General features: G+C 45.6%; 1 protein-coding gene across 1 annotated transcript in view; it reads right to left on the reverse strand.

Moving 5' to 3' along the window:
- Nucleotides 1-18090, reverse strand: part of MAPKAPK3 (MAPK activated protein kinase 3) — a 132418-nt gene extending 114328 nt beyond the window's left edge. The window contains 2 exon segments of the mRNA XM_030205632.1: nt 15929-17352; nt 17834-18090. Of these exon segments, the coding sequence (XP_030061492.1) occupies nt 15929-17221 (1293 nt within the window). The 5' untranslated portion in view covers nt 17222-17352; nt 17834-18090.
- Between the last annotated feature and the right edge of the window lie 3019 nt (nt 18091-21109).

Genomic DNA, 21109 nt, shown 5'->3' on the forward strand with positions numbered 1-21109 from the left:
CTCCCCATGTTTAATTCGATGTTCATGAAAATGTTTTAAATTTATTTTTAAATTTAAGGTAAGTAATACAAATCTTGCCCTTTGAACTTGTAGTCACACCTCTGTTTTGCTGTCTCCACCTTTGTTTTGTCCTTTGAGGTACTTGTGGAGGTCTTTTCTTCTTTGGTCCACTGACGGGTTCGCCAGATGTACTTTTGCCTATTCGATGAAATGCTTTGCTTCCCAAGCTATGTAGCTGCTCTTGGTTTCACCCAGTTTGTCCACACAGGCATTAACACTTGAATGGTCTAAAGCCCACTTCATCCTCCCTTCAAGTGCAAAACACTCCAGGATCAGCCTACTGCTCTTATCTAATAGCAGCTTATGACGACCAGGCTTCTTCCGTGGGCCATGCATCCCTGGCATTGAGAGCTCTAACAATAACTATCTTCTATGCTATCTCTGATGAGCCAGTATCCCAAAACGAGCATCTGAGAGACTGAAGGATGGTCTGAAAATAAAATAAGTCTCCCTCAGTCTCTCAAATTCTGGCTAAAAATATAGATGCAAATGTTGACCGTACCTGCTAGATTTGTTCAGGAGAACACAAGAGAAGAGACTTATAAGACTAAAAAACAAAAATATATAAAAAGGACATTATAAAAATACCAAAATATTATATGTTACACACAGACTCATAGGGGATTTGGAGCTTTCGGGGGTAAGCCGATGACAGAGCATAGCCGAGCCAAGAAGGTTGGATTTACACAGTTCTTTGGAACATTGTCTTGGTTTCGGCAATAACTGAGGCTCTTTTTCCTCCTCCTGAGAGGTATGGAGTGTTGATTTAAACCTCCTGAACATACTAGTTAGTGGGTTCAATCAGTATTTTTCAAGTTTCAGCGATAACCCCTAGCTATGCCATGAGTTATGTCCTCTGGAAATCACAGGAATTTGTGCGCCCCTATTTCCTTGATTAATGTCTGAAGTAGCTCTCTGGATAATAGATGGCCTTCAAACAAACAGTAACATACATAATCTGCATTTGGAGGCAGAATCTGTAGCCAAATGCTGGAACCACGTTCCCCTAGGCAACCACCAAGGCCAAGATCTTGGCCACAGTACAGATCATATCATACTGTTCTATCTGCTATAAATACAGCTGAAAACTTCCCACATGGTTCCTCTAAAGGAGGATCCACATGGCACTGCAGAACCCACCTTAGGAGAGTTTCTGCCACAAATCTGCTAAATACTGGCTGGAGCCTTCAAATAGCTGCCTTAGGAAGGGGTCTATATTTTTGTCCTGGGGATCCCCTTCTATGCATAAAGTATGTTTGGTGACTGCCATCACCACGGCTTCCACCTTAGGGATGTGAAGTAGCCCTTTTTGTTCCATTTCTGACAATGAATACAAGACTAATCATCCACAGCTTTGTTATCTTGGCCACCACTCTTCCACCTTCTCCGACTGCCTGGTAGAAGGCAAATGTTATTTGTAACCCTGCCAGCACAGGATCCCATTCTACTTTGGGCCACTGCTCCTGTTCCTAGAAATCTTCAACACCTTTGATACATGTGAGATAAGAGCTGCCAGTTCATCTTTCAGAAAGATCCTTATGGAGGACTGATCCTCCTCCCTGACCTCTAGTTCCTCTTCTCCCTGCCCATCATTGAGTACTTCCATAAGCTATTCCTTACCAGGGATATAAGAGGTAGAGGAGAAAGCATGGGGAAAGGTTCAATCAAAGGCATATTAGACCTCTCTGCTGCTGGTTCCTTTCGTATCAGGGTCTGCACTCTCCTGCTGAAGTGTGCCTCATATTATAAAAATGAATACCAACATAAATTTGACAGGGGTTTCTCTGCAATATCCCAGAGGGTTTCACCTTGGAGCTTGAACTTTGACGGCACTTAACTATGACTCTACCCTTAGTGGATCCCTCTCCTTTCATTCCACCATCTTCCTCCAGGCTACCAGTTCTGCACCGGCATCACCAAAAGGTCTAGCTCCTGCTAGATTCAAACAGCACAGCAGTATCACAACTGAAACACAATGAACTTGTTATGGAGTTTATCTCAGATTTTCACAGGTGCTGCACTGCTGTCCATGACCTTGAGGTCCAACATTTTAGGGGCTGAACATTTATTTATATTTGTTGCATTTGTACCCCACATTTTCCCACCTATTTGCAGGCTCAATGTGGCTTACATAGTACTGTCAAAGGCGTTTGCCGAGTCGATTGATAACAAGTACAAGGTTGAAATGTGATCGTATGAGGTATATGTTTTGGCGTCGGGAAGGATGAAGATTGCGTGTTGTCCAGTATGATCAAAGTTATGCTGTGTTGCTGGATGAAGAGGTTTACGTGGGGTCGTTGGGGTACCTTTTGAGCTGCAGTATCAGCTTCCTCCTTATGTTCCTGCTGTGGTGTATGTTACTTTGATAAGCTTAGGGACCTGCAGTGGTGCCACCTACCACTCGGTGTGCATGCTGCAGTCAGCCTCTTTTTTTAAATGATGTTTATACATTTGAAAACACCCAGTTCTTCACTGGTGGAGGCAGCATTGCACACTGAAGGTGGGACATTTGTAACCCTCAGGAAAGAGAAGAATCACCAGATTGCCACCTAGATACAGTTGCCTGGCTCCTACCATAAATCAACATCTAGAAACAAACCAAGAACACCTGACAGGGGAAGCTCTGCACCAGCCCTTCTCATCAGTTCTATTCTGGCTCTGTTTCTTGGCAGGACAGCATACCCTGTTCTTCTGGTGTGGTCTGCCAAGTTGAAAAGGAAACCATTCATGCCATACCTCAGATTGTATTACTGAACTCACACTGTTTTGCTTAAAACCTATACAAAAAATTGATTGCTACTACTACAAATCATTTCTAAAGCGCTACCAGTCATACATTAACTGTTCAGCAATACTGGCTAAAAGTTAACAACACATAGTGACATTAGACATTATTAAAACCAACCTGACAGCACACAGCATTTCATGGTGCCAGACAATATGTTGAATGATTTTAATGCATGATCACACAATAACTCGCAAATCAAAATGCTTAAATTTATGGCAACTGCTTTGTAAAGATTTTAAATTTATGCTTCAGACATATTGTGTTTTCAGCATATGAGATCCTGTTGTCAAATGTTTTAAGTGTACAAAGACAATTAGAACATAACAGTAGCCACACTGGGTCAGACCAATGGTCTATCTAGCCCAATATCCTGTTTACAAACAGTGGCCAAGTCAGATCACAAATATCTGGCAGAAACCCAATTTTTAGAAACATTCCATGCTACCAATCCTGGGGCAAGCAGCTGCCTCCCCATGTCTGTCTCAATAGCAAACTATGGACTTTTCCTCCAGGAACTTGTCCAAACCTTTTTTAAAACCAAACACGCTAACCACTGTTATCACATCCTCCGCAAAGAGTTCCAGAGCTTAACTATTCATCGAGTGAAAAAAATATTTCCTCCTATTTGTTTTTTTTTTTTCAACATTTTTGTATTGATAGTAAATAAAAACACATTTCCAATTAACAGGCAAATATAGAATACAAAATGCAGATTGTGTTCTTCTTAAACAGAATGAAACTGTCTACCGTCAATCTTTTCTCCCATTTTCTCCCCCCCTCCCCACTTTCCTCTCACATATCTCAACTTTATATATATATATATATATATATAAAAACTCAATTTCCTCCCCTCCCCCTAGCCCCCCTCCCCCCCATACGTTCCTTATACCCTCTTCTGACATATTTCCAATTTTAGGTAAATTATCGCCAGAGGGTTACGGTTTACAAAATATCACATGAAAGCCATATGCAACTGTCTTAACACATTAACTAGTTATTATCCATCCACGTATACCCCCCTATGTCCCTCCTCCCCCCCCCCTATGTGTGCCCTCTGAGTTTGTCCAACAGGTTAAAAAAAAACCCTTTTCTTTCAGAGCTTATTGAATATTAAGCTGCGAGCTTTAGGTGACAGTGATTGTATGTAGGGTTCCCAGACCAACAGAAAAGCTTTCCGCCTCTTGGGGGAAGACCCTACACCCCTGCGCTCCATTAAGAGAAGGTCATGGAACTTGTTCCTCCAATGCCAGAAATCTGGTGGAGACTCACTTGTCCAAGCGCCCATTATGATCTTCTTCCCGACCATACTTGCTTTGCGGATAAGCTGCTGGGTTCCCTTACCATGAAATCTAAATACTTCATATTTGTCCAGTAATATCCCCTGTGGCAAAAATGGAATCCGGAGATGCACCAAAGATTCCAGATATTGGATCAACTGTTTCCAAAAAGCCTGAATCTTATGGCATGTCCACAGAGAATGCACCAACGTACCCTCCCCCTGCTCACATTTCTTGCATAGCGGGTCTGTAACCCCCCCAAATTTGAACAGTTGACTTTTGGCCATATATGCTCTGTAAGCGATACGGTATTGACACTCCCGAAGGCCTGCATTTACTGATATCTGAGGGATACGTGCTATCAGTTTGCGGAAATCTAACTGTAAATGCGGATGCCCCAAGTCCCCTGCCCATCTTTGTCGAATAGCGGACGTGTCCCTCTCTCCTTCTAACTCCCCTATGGCTTTTTGCAAGCTTGAAACCGACAGTCCGTCTCCGGGGATCCTCCCGAAAAAGGCCCTAAGCCTACGCCCATGACCACTCTCCAACTTACTATGGTCCAAAGACTGAACGTAGTGAGCTAGCTGATGGTATGCAAATATATGATTCATACTTATACCTACTCCCAAAGCTCCCAAAGATAGGATCTTCCCCCTTGCATCTAATACGTGCTCCAGTCTCGTAATCCCCAGTGTCGCCCATCTGTGAAATATTTTGTTCTCTGTACCGGGGGTAAATTGTGGGTTATCCTGCAATGGCAGTAAGTCTGAGACATCTGCCTCCAAGCCCCATGTCTTGTTCAAATCTCTCCACACCTCCCTCAAGGGGCCCAAGAGTACACTGTGACAAATATGGGCCGGTATCGCTCTCCTATCACAATGCAGCAGATAATGCGGATGGAACGGCTTAAAAAGCTCATACTCCATGCTCCGTGGTGTATAATCCTGCCTCCCTAACAGCCAGTCCCCCAAGTGTCTCAACAGACAGGCATGATTATATCTGCGGACATTTGGAAGTCCCATGCCTCCCTCCCTCCATGGGCCCATGAGTAATGTCAGTGGAATTTTCGGCTTAGCATTTCTCCACACAAACCTCCTCAGATGTCGGTACAACTGATTGAGATCTGTGCGTTTGAGCCGCAGGGGCAGCACCTGGAATGTATATAGCCACCTCGGAAATTCGACCATTCGAAACAAATGTATCCGCCCATGCAATGTAAGTGGCAGTGTCCCCCACATACTCAGTCTACCCTTCATTTTGTCCAGCAGGTTAGTGAAATTTAGTTGGTACAACATGGATGTTCTCATAGAGATCTTCACCCCCAAATACGGAATGAAGTCCGATGCCCATTCTGTCTTTACACTTGCATGGGCTGTCAATGCCAAGGATTTAGAATAATTTATTTTGAGCCCTGCAAAGTTGCCGTACTCCTGGAACAATTCCAACAGAGCACATAACGATCGACCGGGGTGAGTAAGATGTACTAATATGTCGTCCGCAAATGCGGAAACCTTAAGGAGGTGCCCCCACTTCACCCCCTCCACTTCTGGGTGGGTCACAAGTTCCCTAATCAATGGGTCCAAAGCAAGCACAAACAACAATGGGGACAATGGACACCCTTGACGGGTGCCTCTTCTGATTTTGAACAGTGCCAATTGCTCTCCATTGACCCACATGAATGCCTGCGGATTTGAGTAGAGTGCCCCCACTGCTGCACGAAATCGACCATCCACTCCAACCTTTTCCATTACCGTGAACATAAAATTCCAAACGACACGATCAAAGGCCTTCTCTGCGTCGAAACTGACCGACAGAGAAGGCCTTTTCCGCCTCTCCACAATCTCCAGGGATGCCAAGAGCGCTCGAACATTGCTCCCCACCGATCTTCCCTTCACAAATCCCACCTGTGGGGACGCAATCAAATCTGGCAGAACCCTGGCCAGACGGTTGGCCAAGATCTTGGCGTAGATTTTTATGTCGCAATTTAATAGGGAAATGGGCCTGTATGACCCTACTTCAGTCCTATCCTTCCCCAGCTTCCCCACTATCACTTTTGCCATGTTCAATGTATTGGACATTACCCCGGAGGTAGCCATGTCATTGTAAAGATTTAACAAGGGAAGTGTCACCTGTTCTTGAACTAACTTGTAGTAGGCTATGGTGTACCCATCAGGCCCCGGTGCTTTTTGTATATTGCTCTGCTGAAGCGCCAGCATCAACTCGCCTTCCGCAATGGGGCCGTTTAGGTATTCTTTCTGGGAATCTGAAATCTGCGGCAGGGCTTGACTGATTAAGTAGAGCATACTATGTTGCATTATATCTGTTGGCTCCCCATATAATTTTTCATAATACCTCTTAAAACAATTTGCAATGTCCTTTGATTCCCTGAGAGGCCGGCCACCCTCATCTTTGACTTCCAAAATTCCCTGACAGCCCCATTTTCTGCGTACCAATCTCCCCAGCAACGCCCCAGCTTTATTGCCATGAATGAAATATTGATATTGATAGTACTTATGGGACTTTACCGCCCTCTGGTGCAATAATTCGTTCAGGGCTTTCTGAGTGGCTAGTAATGCTCCTTTCTCCTCTGGTGTCATGTGTACCCCACACCTAACCCTCTGAGAGCGGACTTCCTTCTCCAATCTGATGATCTCCTTGTCTCTCATCTTCTTAGCTCGAGCCCTGTATGCAATTATCTCTCCCCGTATCACCGCCTTGGATGTTTCCCAATACAAACTGGGTTGGCACTGATGTTGCTTATTATGGTCCGCATACTCCCTCCATTTTTCACTTATATAGGCCTTAAATTGTGGGTCCCAAAATAACTCAAAGGGAAATCTCCACCCCCCCTCCCCCATCCCTTGATCCCTGCAACTGTATCCAGATGATGGAATGGTCTGACACCTCACACGGCCCTATCTCTGCTGTTGATACTTTTGGAAAGAGATTTCTAGAGATGAAGTAATCAATACGCGATTGAGTGAGATGCGCCCTTGACAGGTGTGTATAGTCCCTCATATTTGGGTGTAATACTCTCCACACGTCGATCAAGTCCAGTGTGGAGCAGAGGAAGAGTAGTCCCCCCACCCCCTGAACCCGACCGGATGCGGAGGGACCCATTTTGTCTACCTGAGCATCATACACCAGATTGAAATCCCCTCCCAAGATCACATTACTCCCCTGGTAAGGACGCAGCAGCTCTATGAGGGTTCGGTGAAATATACGATCAAACACATTGGGTGCATACACATTGCATAAAATATACCTAATGTGCCCCATCTCCACTTCGGCCAGAACGTACCTCCCCTCTGAACCCCGCTTAACCTGGACCTGCAGTCCTTTGCGTATCAATATCACTACTCCCCCTTCTTGCCTTCCGCTGGGGATCCCACTACTTGTTCTACCCAGCCCTTCTGGAATTTATTATGTTCCTGAGTGGTCAAATGTGTCTCCTGCAAAAACGCAAGATCTACTTTATGTCGCCTTAGGGCTTGCAAAACCTTTGTGCGCTTAATGGGCGAGGAAATCCCCCCCACATTCCAGGACACTAGCTTAATCGGTCTCATCCACCTGCAGGTCTGTCTTAAATTTTGATCTTTTAACCTTCATGGTGAGGTCGCACCCCCCAGTCCTTGGGTGCAACCCCCTTTCACCACCCTGTTTAGAGCATTTTACTCTATAACACTCTCTCCATTCTGCTCTGAGGAAAAAAACAATAAAACACGAATAACATCCAACACACAATATATGTAGGCTCACTCTCGCATTCCCCACATGTCTTCCCCTCACCCTCCCCATCCTGCTCAACCCTTCCCCCCTCCCACCTCCCTTCCCTCCCAAAAACTGAGACTGTGTCCCCACTTGAGAACTGGTCACGCCCATGCCCCTCCCCTCTCCCAGCGACATCATAGTACAATATAACTTTTATCACCCCATCTCCCAAAATTTTCTTCCCATGAGCAATTAACCTATGGTTTTTTTCTCTTGCCCGCCTCCCAAATACAGTAGTCAACCCCTTCGATTTACTGTCCACTACTGCATTTTGCACTACCTCTCAACGGTCTTCCCCTGGTATTGCATGTTCTTCTCTTGTCACACGGCTCCCTGCGGGGCGCTGTTCTGGGCGACTGCCAGCAGCCTCCATTTCACCACTCTCCATCACGGTGCCTTCCATTCGCTTCACAAACTGCTTCACCTCCGGAGGGGACGTAAAAAAAAAGGCTTGCCTTCAAACTGTATGCACAGCTTGGCAGGAAAAAGTAACGCAAAGCGTGCTTGCCTCTCATAGAGTTGTTTGCAGACCTCCGTAAATTGTCTGCGTTGAGCAGCCAGCGATGCTGAAAAGTCTTGAAAACACAGCACCATGGAATCTTCATATTGGATCTTGCCCCGCTGACGCCATGTATGTAGAATGTCCTGTTTGTGGGTATAATTCAGGACTCTGCAGATCACTACTCTCAGTCTGTCCTTCCCTTGTCTGATTAACCCGAGTCTGTGTGCCCGCTCAATCTTTAAACCGTTCTCCATCTGCTTCAGATTTAATACTTGGGGCAACCACTTCTCCAAGAACTGCCGGAGGTCCACGTCTCTAATGGACTCTGGCAGCCCCACAAGTCTTAAGTTGTTACGGCGCAAGCGGTTTTCTAAGTCCTGAATTTTAGACTCTAGGCTTTCCAACCTCTTTAGCATTTCTTTCTGCTGGGTTTCATGCAGTATGCTCTGGTCCTCTACATCAGATAAGCACTGCTGGAAGCCTGATAGATCGGTTTTCAGTCCCTCCATTTTACCAACCAGCTTCTCAATTTGATCCGAAATCCGCTGCAACTTTTTCTCTACCGACACTTCTAAGAGACTCGAAACTTCTCCTGCGATCTCTGCCGCCCAGATCGAGCTCGGCGATTCACCGGAGCCTGTGTCGGCCATCTTGCCATCTCCCACGTGGCTCCTCGTTCCTTCTTTGCGATTCGCTTTTGTAGTCATACCGACTCGGTTTCCGCAGCGGTTTTGGCTGGGTTTTGCTGTCGAGAGGTTTCCACTGCTCTGTCTACAGTTTCTCAGGGTTTTCCCCCGGTTTTTGATGCCGCTATGGGCAGATGTTATTCGAGGGTCCGCGGAGCAACTACGTGCGGCGTCCTCCCCCTAGCCTAGCATCACGTGACCGCTCCTCCTCCTCCTATTTGTTTTAAAAGTATTTCCATGTAATTTCACTGAGTGTCCCCTAGACATGAATAAAAACCGATTTACTTCTACTCGTTTTATGTTTAAATCTTTTTTATTAATTGAAATAGCAATATAATCCAAGGAATGTACACAAAGATTATCCCAACATATAAACATTACCATATACATCAAAATATTATTGTTTTCGCCCCTCCATCCCTTACTTGCTTTGTTCCATCAGCTTATAATAATAGATAACATTTGACTTAGTACAGTGGTTTTCCTGTCTCCTTTCCCATGAGAACCCCTGCCCTCCCAACTCCAACCCCAGCCCAATACCCTCTGTCATTCCGTGCAGAGCAGTGAAATTCAAAATTTCAACAGATAGCTGCGCGCCACAGGGGTCATAGTGTCCCAAAATGGATTCCATCTTTGTTGGATCTGTGTGTATAGTCCCGCTCCCAAGGATGCAATGCCCTCCATGCATCTACCAAATTTAAGGTTTTTACAAACATTTGCAACTCTCCCGCCCTCTGCCCTGAATAATCTGTTGAGGTTGGATTTGTGGAGTCTTCTTTTGGATCTAAAACTAAATGAAATCACCAAGGGCTAAGATCTTATTTTGTGCTGAAGGCATCTACTCCCTAGAGTCCGTAAGAACTCTCGGTCGTAGTCATTGGGGCCATACACTCCTACTAGCAAGAATTCAAGGCCTTGTACCCACACCCGCAATATAATGGACCGTTCCTGCCTCCCTTTCTCCACCACAGACACCTTACATGCTAACCCTTTTTGAAAGAGCACCGCTACACCGCCCCTTCGCAGCCACCGCATAGCATTCTCCCACCCATGATCTTTGTAATTTTGCATGCTCCACATCACTAAGGCGTGTTTCCTGCAAGCAGGCCACATCAGCCCGATGTCTTAAGAGCCGTCAATATTTTATTCCTTTTTCATAGGGGATGTTTTACCCCCTACATTCCATGATATTACTCTGAGTGGCATATCCTTAATATCACTCTAATGCCCCCAACTCCTCTGTATTCTGGGTGCTTTCCTTTAACAACCTTATGTTTAGGAAATCTTATCTGAGCCCACATTCGTATCTGCCCCGCTTGTTATAAACAAGGTCCCGTTGCTTACTTTTTGAAGAGGGCTCCTCCCCCCTCCAATCCTCTTGCCTCCCCAACCACACAAATACCCTCTTTCATCCACCTAAACTAGCCAGGTGGCGAAATTGAGACCCCAGTGAACACTAGAGACCCCAAACTCCACAAATCAACTGAACATTATACATACATTTCTCATAAAGAACTTAAACATCCCATATTCTGCAGATTGCTCCGCCACTCTGTAATTAATTCCCGGTTCACACAGCGTCAATGACTTTGTTTTCTATTAAACACTTTTTTGCATCTGCCACTGTAAGGAATGTCTGCCATTTGTCCTGTACATACACTTTCAGCTGAGCCGGGTATTGTAGCGTAAAATGAATGTTTTTTTGTGCCAAAGGTGAACAAAGGGACTGAAATTGCTTTCGTTTTTCTTGTGCAATTGTAGAGTAGTCCTGGAATATCAGAACATTCCTGTTGTGTTTTAGTGAATTTCGTTTAAGTTTAAAACCTTGAAGGATTTCAATTTTGTATCGGTAATTTAATATCTTTGCGATAACCACGCGTGGCCGGTTTCGATCTTCCGTTCTTCGGCCCACGTGGTGCGCCCTTTCTATCACAACTGGGCCCATCATGTCTGTAAATGCCAGCTCCTTGGATAACCAAGTTTCTAACCACGTTTCAAGGTTTCGTTCAGAGAGTGCTTCGTCCAGTTCGACAATACGGATGTTATTCCTACGCGCTCGATTTTCATAGTCATCCAGCAAACTTCGCTGATCTGCAAGCTGCCAGCGCAGGTTTACAATGTCCGGGCCAAACCCGCGGGAATCGTCCTCTACTGCCGAAACCCGGGTCTCCAGATCTCCCACTCGGATTCCCAATCCGTCCAGTGCTGTCTGGTATGTCTCCAATTTGTCATTTAACGCTATCCACTTTGGCTCCCAGGTCTTCTCAATCGCCTGAGTTAGTTGCGACAGCTGAGACTCAGTAAATATGGGCCCTGGCGCCACGGTCTCTTCCGCCATCTTATAGTGTCCGCTACTCACTTTGCTCTTGTCTTTTTTTGCAGATTTTTGCGCCATATCTGCCAGTAAGGTTTTAAGGTATTTTTTCATATAATGGAGTCGTGCTGCAGGATTTCGCCTTGCAATGATTATTACTTTAGTGGAGTCGGGGGTCTCGGAGCTTCGGTAGCTTGCTGCTCCCTAGCTCATGACGTCACCGGAAGTCTCACTTCTACTCGTTTTATACCACAATCATATCTCCCCTCATCCGTCTCTTTTCCAAGTTGAAGAACCCTAACCTCTTTAACCTTTCCTCATACGAGAGGAGTTCCATCCCCTTTATCATTTTGGTCGCTCTTCTTTGAACCTTTTCTAATTCCACTATTTTTTTTGAGATACGGTGACCAGAATTGAACGCAATATTGCACCATGGAGCGATATAGAGGAATTATAGTATTTTCGGTCTTATTCACCATCCCTTTCCTAATAATGCCTAGCATCCCCCCCCCCCACCCCCCAAAAAAAAAAAAAAAAATAAACCTAGCACTTCTTTTGATGCTGAGCAAACAGGAACAAGGATTACAATTTAGTGTTTTCAAATGATAGTTCACATTTTGATGCCGTTACAGCATACTACATCACTATACACTTTTAAGCTGCAATTATAACTCTAAAGAAGTAGGGAAAGGATGCAGAGCATCACTCATGAAATTCTTTCTATTTCAATCTTATATTCTGCTAAATTCCACAAAGGGATTCAAAGCGGATCACAATAAAAAAAATAAAAAAAAAAGACCTCAGCAGTTGAGGGAAGTACAATATGGCAATTCATAAAATAAGAGAATAAAATTAACAAGTAGATACTAAATTTGAAAACAAATAAGTTTCCACAATCTTCCAGAAAATTCAATAAAATGGTAGTTCCCTAAATTTGCCTTGGGAGGCCATTCCATATTCTCGCTCCCTGAAAAAGAACACACAAATTCTATCTGCGTCTTTTTCAAAACTCCTTTTAAAGGACGGAAAACCAAGCTTCAACTTATTAATCTCATGTTCAGTATGTGAGCTGGAAGGAATAACTAAAATTCTAATAATACCTCCAGAATTCGAGCCATGTAATGACTTGAAAATCAAACATGCAATTTTAAAGACAATATGCGAGTCAACTGGTATCCAATGCAAAGAATTCAAAAGTGGAGTAGGTCTTTCGAAACTACCTTTACCAAAGGTGAGCCTGGCTGCAGTATTCTACAACTGGAGCTTTTGTCACAATTTCACCCTATCCTGTTCAATGTTATGATGACTCCGTTAGGTGAAAGACTAGAGGTAGTGGGGTTCTGCACTTTCATTTATGCAAACAATGTCAAAACCTATATCCCCTTTCAAGACTGGTCTTCCAGAAATTGTCCATAAGATTAGGTTTGGTCTTGATTTGTTGGAATCCTGGGCTTGTGAATTTAAATTTAAGTTAAATAGAAATAAGACTATAAATTTCTTGTGGTAACCAACCCCTTTGACCGCACCATCAAACATATAAATGACAAGTGACCGACTCACCCACAAATGCGCAGTAGAGACTTCCCTCTCTGTCCCGCCCTCGCATCAAGACGTGATGACGTCAGAGGGCAGAACAGAGAGGGAAACGGCCGCTGGAGCCTGGAGACGAAGGAACATCGCTGGTGCACCAACCTCCACCCCCCCATCCCCGACATCGCTGCTGCTCCCACCCCCCTCCGTATCGGGCCCCCTGCACTGACATGACAGCGCCTCTCACCTCCGTGTGGAAGCGCTGCAGGCAGCAGCAGAGCGATCTCCTGCTGCCTGCAGCGCTTTCACACGGAGGTGAGAGGTGCTCTCATGTCAGTGCAGGGGGCCAGGCCTGGAGGGGGGAGGGAGCAGCGGCGAGGAGGGTAGCTGGACATGGGGGGAGAGCAGGGCATAGAGGAGGGTTGCTGGACATGGGGGGAGGGCAGGCCAAGGGAAAGAGGTTTGCTGGACATGGATGGATGGAGGTGAGAATTATTACATTTTGCAAAACACAAATCTCGCCCATTTTAACGGGCTTAACGGCTAGTATATAATAATTTTACCACTGACAACACGTTCTACCCCCTAGATAACGCTTAGGGTACTGGGTGTATTAATTGACAGTCACCTCACATTCAACCCTCAGGTTTCCTCAGTAGTGAAAAAAAATCATTCAAGTTTCTTTGGAAGCTGAGGAGAATCGGATCATATTTCTTGCCCTACATCTTTACACTGCTAGTTCAATCCTTGGTTTTAACTCAATTTGATTACTGCAATTCCATCTATGCTGGATGTAAGGAGGGTGTCCTGAAATGGCAGCAAATGGCCCAAAAAATACAACAGCTAGGCTTGTCCTCAAGGTATCGCATTTTGATAGAGCCACTCCATTATAATAAAAGCTGCACATTAAAGCCAGGAGTATTTTTAAATTATGTGTTTTTGTCTTTCAAATATTATATTGCATGACACTGGATTATATGCAGCCCTTAACTATTCCCCTACTCAATATAAACTCTGGCTCTAGGGACTACTGTAGACTTCACCTTCCAGATTGCAAGGGAGTGCGCTAAGTCGGTTCACTACACAGACTTTATACCAGGGTGCTAAGTGGTGTAACTCACTGCCAATGGCAATCAAGGGTCAGCCTGATTACTTGGTATTACACAAAAGACTGAAAAAATTCCTCTTTGAGAAGGTTCTACCCATTGATGGAGTGTGTTAGATAACTGGCCATTAGTGGTTTATTATTTAGTTCTTATTTGTGCTATTCTGCTCTTGATATTTTATGGTATTGTAAACCTTGCCTGCTGTTTGTAAGCCACATTGAACTTGAGTACGTTAGGGATAATGTGGGGTATAAATGACAAAATAAATACATTTTAAAGAGTGAGCAATATAAGGAATTACAGTAATCTACCTGTGGAAGTAATATTGCTTAAGCTATAACCCTAAAGCTCTCATTATTCAACGATGACCTTATCGCCCTCAATTGCCACAATCTGAAGAAGAATTTTTCTGTTAGATTATATGCATATCAAATGTCAGCTTAGAATCCAGAACACCACCCAACACTGTGGACTCATTTTCAATTTTCAATATTTTTCCAAACTCCAATCTCAACTCCCTAGTTGACAGGGACTCAAAATCACCAAACCATAAAATCTTGGTTTTTAGTTTGTTTAATTTCAAAAGACTTGCAAAAATCCATCTGTCAATAAGGGAAACAGCATGACTCAAATTTTGAAAAGTTAGAATCTGCATTGCCTTTATGTGTATGTTTTGTCTACATGGTTCTACCTCTATTTTGCATGCCATCCATTTGGTTATGTGTGTGTGCACTCACAAGTGTTGTGTGGAGCTTATAGGTGGTTAGTTTTGTAGGAGCTGGTGTGAGGGGTTAGGAGTACTTCATAGGGTGGTGAGGCAGTTGTGAGGTTCGGACAGACAGCAAAGCAGTTATTAAGGAGGAGGAAGGCTAGTTAAGGAGAATGTGAGCTGCCTGGTGGGGAGCAGATGCAGTGGGGGTAGGGGGAATCATTTTTGAGGGTAGGGGCAGTGGCAGACACAGAAGAGGCAGCTTGAAAGAATAAATTCTCTAACTGCTGAACTTCACTGTATGTAAGTTTCTATAATGCTGAACTACTGCTCCCATAAAAATATATTGAATTATTTTTTGGGCAGGCTTCTTTTCTGGAATCCCTGGTCTGAATCGAGTAGCTTTTAGACATGATATGTCTTTTCACCAGTTCCTCGCCCATGCCAAGTCTCAACGCAACAATGGAATGCACTACCGAATGCCATAAAAACAACGTACGATTTGATATCTTTCCGGAAGCTACTAAAGACTAACCTGTTCAAAGAAACTTACAAAAAGAATCCTTCATAAAAGACTTAACATTAAACTGTACCAGCTCAAGCCAATATTGAACTTTTAATTTGAATACCTTAATCACATTGTTATTACTCAATGTTATACTTTATCCTTATCACATACATGATATGTGTTATCTACTTCTAATGTACTTGATACTCTATTTACCTTAACTGTATTAATACTCTGTACTTCTCAATGTAAGCCACATTGAGCCTGCAAAGAGGTGGGAAAATGTGAGATACTAATGCAGCAAATAAATAAATGTTCCAAAACTTAAAAAAGATAGAACATTTTTCAACTCTTTTTGTGAATTCTTTCCAACCTCTGTTAGGCTGGAACAAAGGGACAGGAAAGTTAACATACACAAAGTGACTGTTGCAACCCTACTCATATTATTGAACATGCAGGATGGATGGGCCATTATTATCTATCACCTATGTAAAAGCTTTTCTGTCATTCACTAGTGCCGGTATCAAAATCAATAAGGTGGTGCCACACAATGCTATCGACAATTTTGGATTTTCTCAATTATTTTATAATATGAATATTTTGGTCTTATTTTCCTGTTACATGTTCTTTTTAATAAAATTTATTTTTCTCAGAAAAATAAAATTAAAAATACTAACCTTTAAGGCACACTTCTGCCCTGTCCTCCTGTGGAGGCACTCCAGCACCTTCCCATTGATGCCCAGCCCAAGCACCTGCTTTGACACTTTATAGTCATCTGTGATAGCATGCCTCTTGATTTCCACTTTGAAACGTTCTGTTCCATGGGCATGGGGTTTCAAGACATTACGACCATCGTTTGCATCGTTACGCCCATCAGATCCTGGCACATTCATATTGCTAAGCCCTTTAAGCCCTGGCATATTTGTACTTTGCACATCGGACCCTGGCACATTTGCACTGCTGTGATCTTCGGAACCTGGAAGATTTGCACTGCTGTGTCCATCAACTCCTGGTGCATTTTCATTGATGGCCTTGTTAGATTCTGGCACATTTCCACTGCTGTTCCCCTTGGACTCTGAAATACTTGCACCGCCATGCTCACCAGACCCTGGCATGTTTGCCTTATCTTTAGAAACTTGCATAGCTGCAGTGCTGCACCCATCCGACCCTGGCACATTTGCATTGTCTTCGCCAGAAGCGGGCACATTTGCAGTGCTGTGCTTGTCTGACCCTGGCACATTTGCATTGTCTTCATCAGAAGTGGGCACATTTGCAGTGCTGTGCCCACTCAACCCTGGCACGTTTGCATTGTCTTCGTCAGAAGCTGTCACATTTGCAGTGCTGTGCCCACTCAACCCTGGCACGTTTGCATTGTCTTCGTCAGAAGCTGTCACATTTGCAGTGCTGCGCCCACCCAACCCTGGCACGTTTGCATTGTCTTCGTCAGAAGCTGTCACATTTGCAGTGCTGCGCCCACCCAACTCTGGCACGTTTGCATTGTCTTCGTCAGAAGCTGTCACATTTGCAGTGCTGTGCCCACCCAACCCTGGTACATTTGCCTTTTCCTCAGAAGCTGGCACAGTTGAAGTTCTGTGATCATCTAACCCTAACACATTTGAATTGTCTTTGTCAGAAGCTATCACAGTTGTGCCAGGGTCAGACAAGCACCACACTGCATTTATCTTGTCCTCAGAAGATGGCACAGTTGTGGTGTTGTGCTCATCCAGCCCTAGCTCATTTGCATTATCCTCTTCAGATGGCACAGTTGTGGTGTTGTGCTCATCCAGCCCTAGCTCATTTGCATTATCCTCTTCAGAAACTGGCACAGTTGCAGTGCTGTGCCCATCTGACCCTGGCACATTTGCATTGTCCCCATTAGAACTTGGCAACTTTGCACTGCTGTTTTTGCCAGGCCATAAAGCATTTGCATTGAACTCTTTAGAGCTAAGTGTGTTCCAGTTATTTTCCATTATGGCTGCAATATCAAGCAGGCTTCACACAGCAATCAGATGAGTAAGGTCAGAACGGTTATTGTAGCTTTCATTCCACCAGTCCTAACCGGGCAGCAATTGCAATTTCAATTGAAAACTGCTGGCATAACCTAGACAACAGATTATATAAACAAATATTAGTTTATCCACTCGAAAATCAACCCTTTCTAGATTCCCAGTCTCTTACTTGTTCTCTGCCCCCCCCCCCCCCCCCCCCCCCGCATTTTAATGTTCCGATTTCTAGCCCCTCTATGTTCCGAGCAACAGTACAAATGTAAATAATGATTTATCTGGAAAAGGGTCTTCTCAGTTACACCGAAAACATGCCCACGAAATTCTTCAGTCAAGATTAACAGTAAAGGAGTTTCGTTCTTTGTTTTTAAATGGAAATTACAAAAATAAAGATGGTCTAGTAGTTACAGCTACGGCCAGGCTAAAAACCTGGGGAGCAAAGATCCAGATCCTACGTACTGGGCGTGTGACCCACACCGAACACCCCTCTTTACAGCATTCGAGGATCGGTCTCCTCTCCCAGTGATCTGCCATGGGCTCTCCCTTTCCCACGATCCGACACCTCCCCCTACATCCTACCATTAAACTCATACCTGAAATCAGCCAGCACCAGTCCCGCAGCTTTCCGTCTCCGGTGTCCCGTCCGTCCCCTCTGACACAACTTCTCTGTTCTCTCTCTTTGATGCGTCCCTGTCCCTCCCGCTTGCCGGAAACAGAAAGTTGCATCAGAGGAGGGAAGGACCAAGGGGGTTTTATGATAGGTGTCACAAGGCTGAAGCCGATCTGTACCCACTCCACCCAAGGAGGGTTTAATCCTCCCTAATGCAGCTGACACCATTTTGGTACACCCAAAACAAATGAATTGATAGGACAACAAGCTCCGCCTACTGGCTTCAGCCCACTCATGTCGTCCCTCCTTGGTTTAATACGAGAAGGTTTTATGACAGGAGAGATGGCATGAGTTTATCATCTGGGCCAAGAAGGTTAGATAAAACAGGAGGGATCATCTAGCCTATTATAGCAAAAGGATTATTAGAAACTAGTAAAACAGGCCCATTTCTGACACAAATGAAACGGGCGCTAGCAAGGTTTTCCTTGGAGTGTGTATGTTAGAGAGTGTGTGAGAGTGACTGTGTGAGAGAGAGTGAATGTGCGAGTGTGTGTGACAGAAAAAGAGTGAGACTGGGTGCGAGTGTGTCTGTGAGAGAGAGAGTATGTGTGATTCTCCTCTCTCCCCTGCCCCCCCCTCCAGCCACCCAGCGATTGTCCTCTCTCCCCTGCCCCCCCTCCAGGCACCCAGCGATTCTCCTCTCTCCCCTGCCCCCCTCCAAACACCCAGCGATTCTCCTCTCTCCCCTGCTCCCCCTCCAGCCACCCAGCGATTCTCCTCTCTCCTCTGCCCCCCCTCCAGCCACCCAGCGATTCTCCTCTCTCCCCTGCCCCCCTCCAGCCACCCAGCGATTCTCCTCTCTCCCCTGCCCCCCCTCCAGCCACCCAGCGATTCACCTCTCTCCCCTGCCCCCCCTCCAGCCACCCAGCGATTCTCCTCTCTCCCCTGCACCCCCCCCCAGCCACCCAGCGATTCACCTCTCTCCCCTGCCCCCCCTCCAGCCACCCAGCGATTCACCTCTCTCCCCTGCACCCCCTCCAGCCACCCAGCGATTCTCCTCTCTCCCCTGCCCCCCCTCCAGCCACCCAGCAATTCTCTCTCACCTGCCCCCCTCCAGCCACCCAGCGATTCTCCTCTCTCCCCTGCCCCCCCTCCAGCCACCCAGCGATTCTCCTCTCTCCCCTGCCCCCTCCAAACACCCAGCGATTCTCCTCTCTCCCCTGCCCCCCCTCCAGCCACCCAGCGATTCACCTCTCTCCCCTGCCACCCCCTCCAGCCACCCAGCAATTCTCGCTCCCCTGATTACCTCCGTCGAAGTGGCGGCGTTATAGAAAAGCCCTGCCCGCCTCTAGCCTTCTCATCGAGTTCGTTCTCTCAGAGTCCCGCCCTCGCAGAAAGAGGAAATGACATCAGAAGGCGGGACTCTGAGGGAACAAACTTGAAGGGAAGGCTGGAGAAGGGCAGGGCTTTCAATGACACGGCTGCTTCGATGGAGGTAATCAGGGGAGCGAAGCTGCCTCATGATTCCTGCAGCTGAGTTTCAGCTGCTGATGGGTTTATTACCACCTGGAACCTTCTGAGTTTGCCTTTGCATCGCCTAAGGTCCCTGGTATGCTGGTGTGCTCTGTGCACATCTGCCTAGTCCAGTTTATTGTCTGAAAGTCTTGCCTGTTTCTAGTCAAGTCTTTGTGTAGTTTATCTTGTACTGTATTGCTTGTTTCCCAGTCTTGTTTCTTGTTTGTATTTCTTTGTCTAAGTTCTTGGTTGTCTGTGTTTCTTGTTTAGTGGCTGCCTGGCAGCTTTCAGTTCTGTCTCTTACCTGTCTGTGTTTCCTTTCTTAGTGACTGCTTTGCAGCTTTTAGTCCTTGCTCTCAAGCCTGTCCATTTCCTGCCTAGTGTTGTATTGTCTGTCTGTGAGTCCTAGCCCAGTAGTCTGTCTTGCTTCCCATGTATTTTCCTTTTCCCTCTGACCCTCAGTCCCTTTTCAGCCTAGTTGGTATCCAGTTCCTGCCCTGTCCAGTAAGTCCTGCCGGCCGCCTGCACTCAGGGGCTCAACTCCTGAGGAATGGCAGTCAAGTGCAGGTGAAGTATAGCTGTTCCTGCCGGAGTTCTGCCTCGTCTCTGGTGTGGGGTGGTTTTGCCTGCCACTGCTGCTCCACAGCAGTGGCCCAAGGGCTCACAAACCTAGTTTCTGCCTTGAAAGCCTGACACTGGCCCAGGATTAGACTCCTTGCAGCAGGTGGAGACTGAGAAGTTCTGACTCTGGGAGCCAATAAGAGCCCTGGCCATGTGACCCCAGACCCAGTATTTGAATAACAAAGCAGGAAAAAGAGAAGCCCATCATTTGTAGCACCGAGAACCTGAGCTGCCAAGCCAGCACTGAGAACAACGTGCTTGAAACAGACACCATAGCTCTGTGCCTCATATGAGCAAACATGACCAGCACTGGGGAAGATGTTTGATAATCAGGATATCAAGATTCCTGAACTTGTCTGTCTTCACATGCATGTGGTTTTTTTTACACCATAAAAGTGAAACGCACAGAGCAGCTCCAACCCGGAGCATACCCTAACAAACAAGTAAATACTCTTCAGAACAACTAGGAAATGACAGAGCTGAGCACACAGGAGGGTTTTGGGCCGGTCTGGAGGAACTAAAGGAAAGCAAATTAGCATGTATGGGCTAATTTCTCCTTCCTTAACGTCCCTCCGGACCTGCCCAGGATTTGACTGATGGGAAGTAACAAAGCTAAGCTCTTATGGGAAGGACCCTAGCAATCCCGCCGTGAGAACCCGAGCTCCAAAGATCACTTCCTGATGCCATTGAACGTCAAGTCTGTAATGTTTAGAAAAGGAATGCAACGACGCCCACGTCGCAGCTTTACAAATGTCCACTGGCGGTACGAGAAACCTCTCCGCCCAGGACACCGCTTGACCCCTCGTAGAGTGGGCCTTAAGCTTTTCTGGGACCTGTTTCCCTGTCAAGAGGTATCATCTGCTTAAGCCACCTTGAAATAGTGGGCTTGGAAGCTGCTAAGCCCTTACGAGGACCTCCAAATAGCAGAAATAGGCAGTCAGAGCGCCTGAAATCCTCTGTGAGTTTTAGATAATGCCTGAGTACCCTTCTAACATCTAGCATCCGAAACTTGTGCTGCTCCTCCGTACCAGAAGAGGATCCCAAAACCAGTAAAACAACCGACTGAGCAAGTTGAAAACGCGAGAGATCTTTAGGCAGAAACGAGGGAA

The sequence above is a fragment of the Microcaecilia unicolor genome, chromosome 6 (genome assembly GCF_901765095.1).
Source record: "Microcaecilia unicolor chromosome 6, aMicUni1.1, whole genome shotgun sequence".
In the NCBI taxonomy this organism is placed as follows: Eukaryota; Metazoa; Chordata; class Amphibia; order Gymnophiona; family Siphonopidae; genus Microcaecilia; species Microcaecilia unicolor.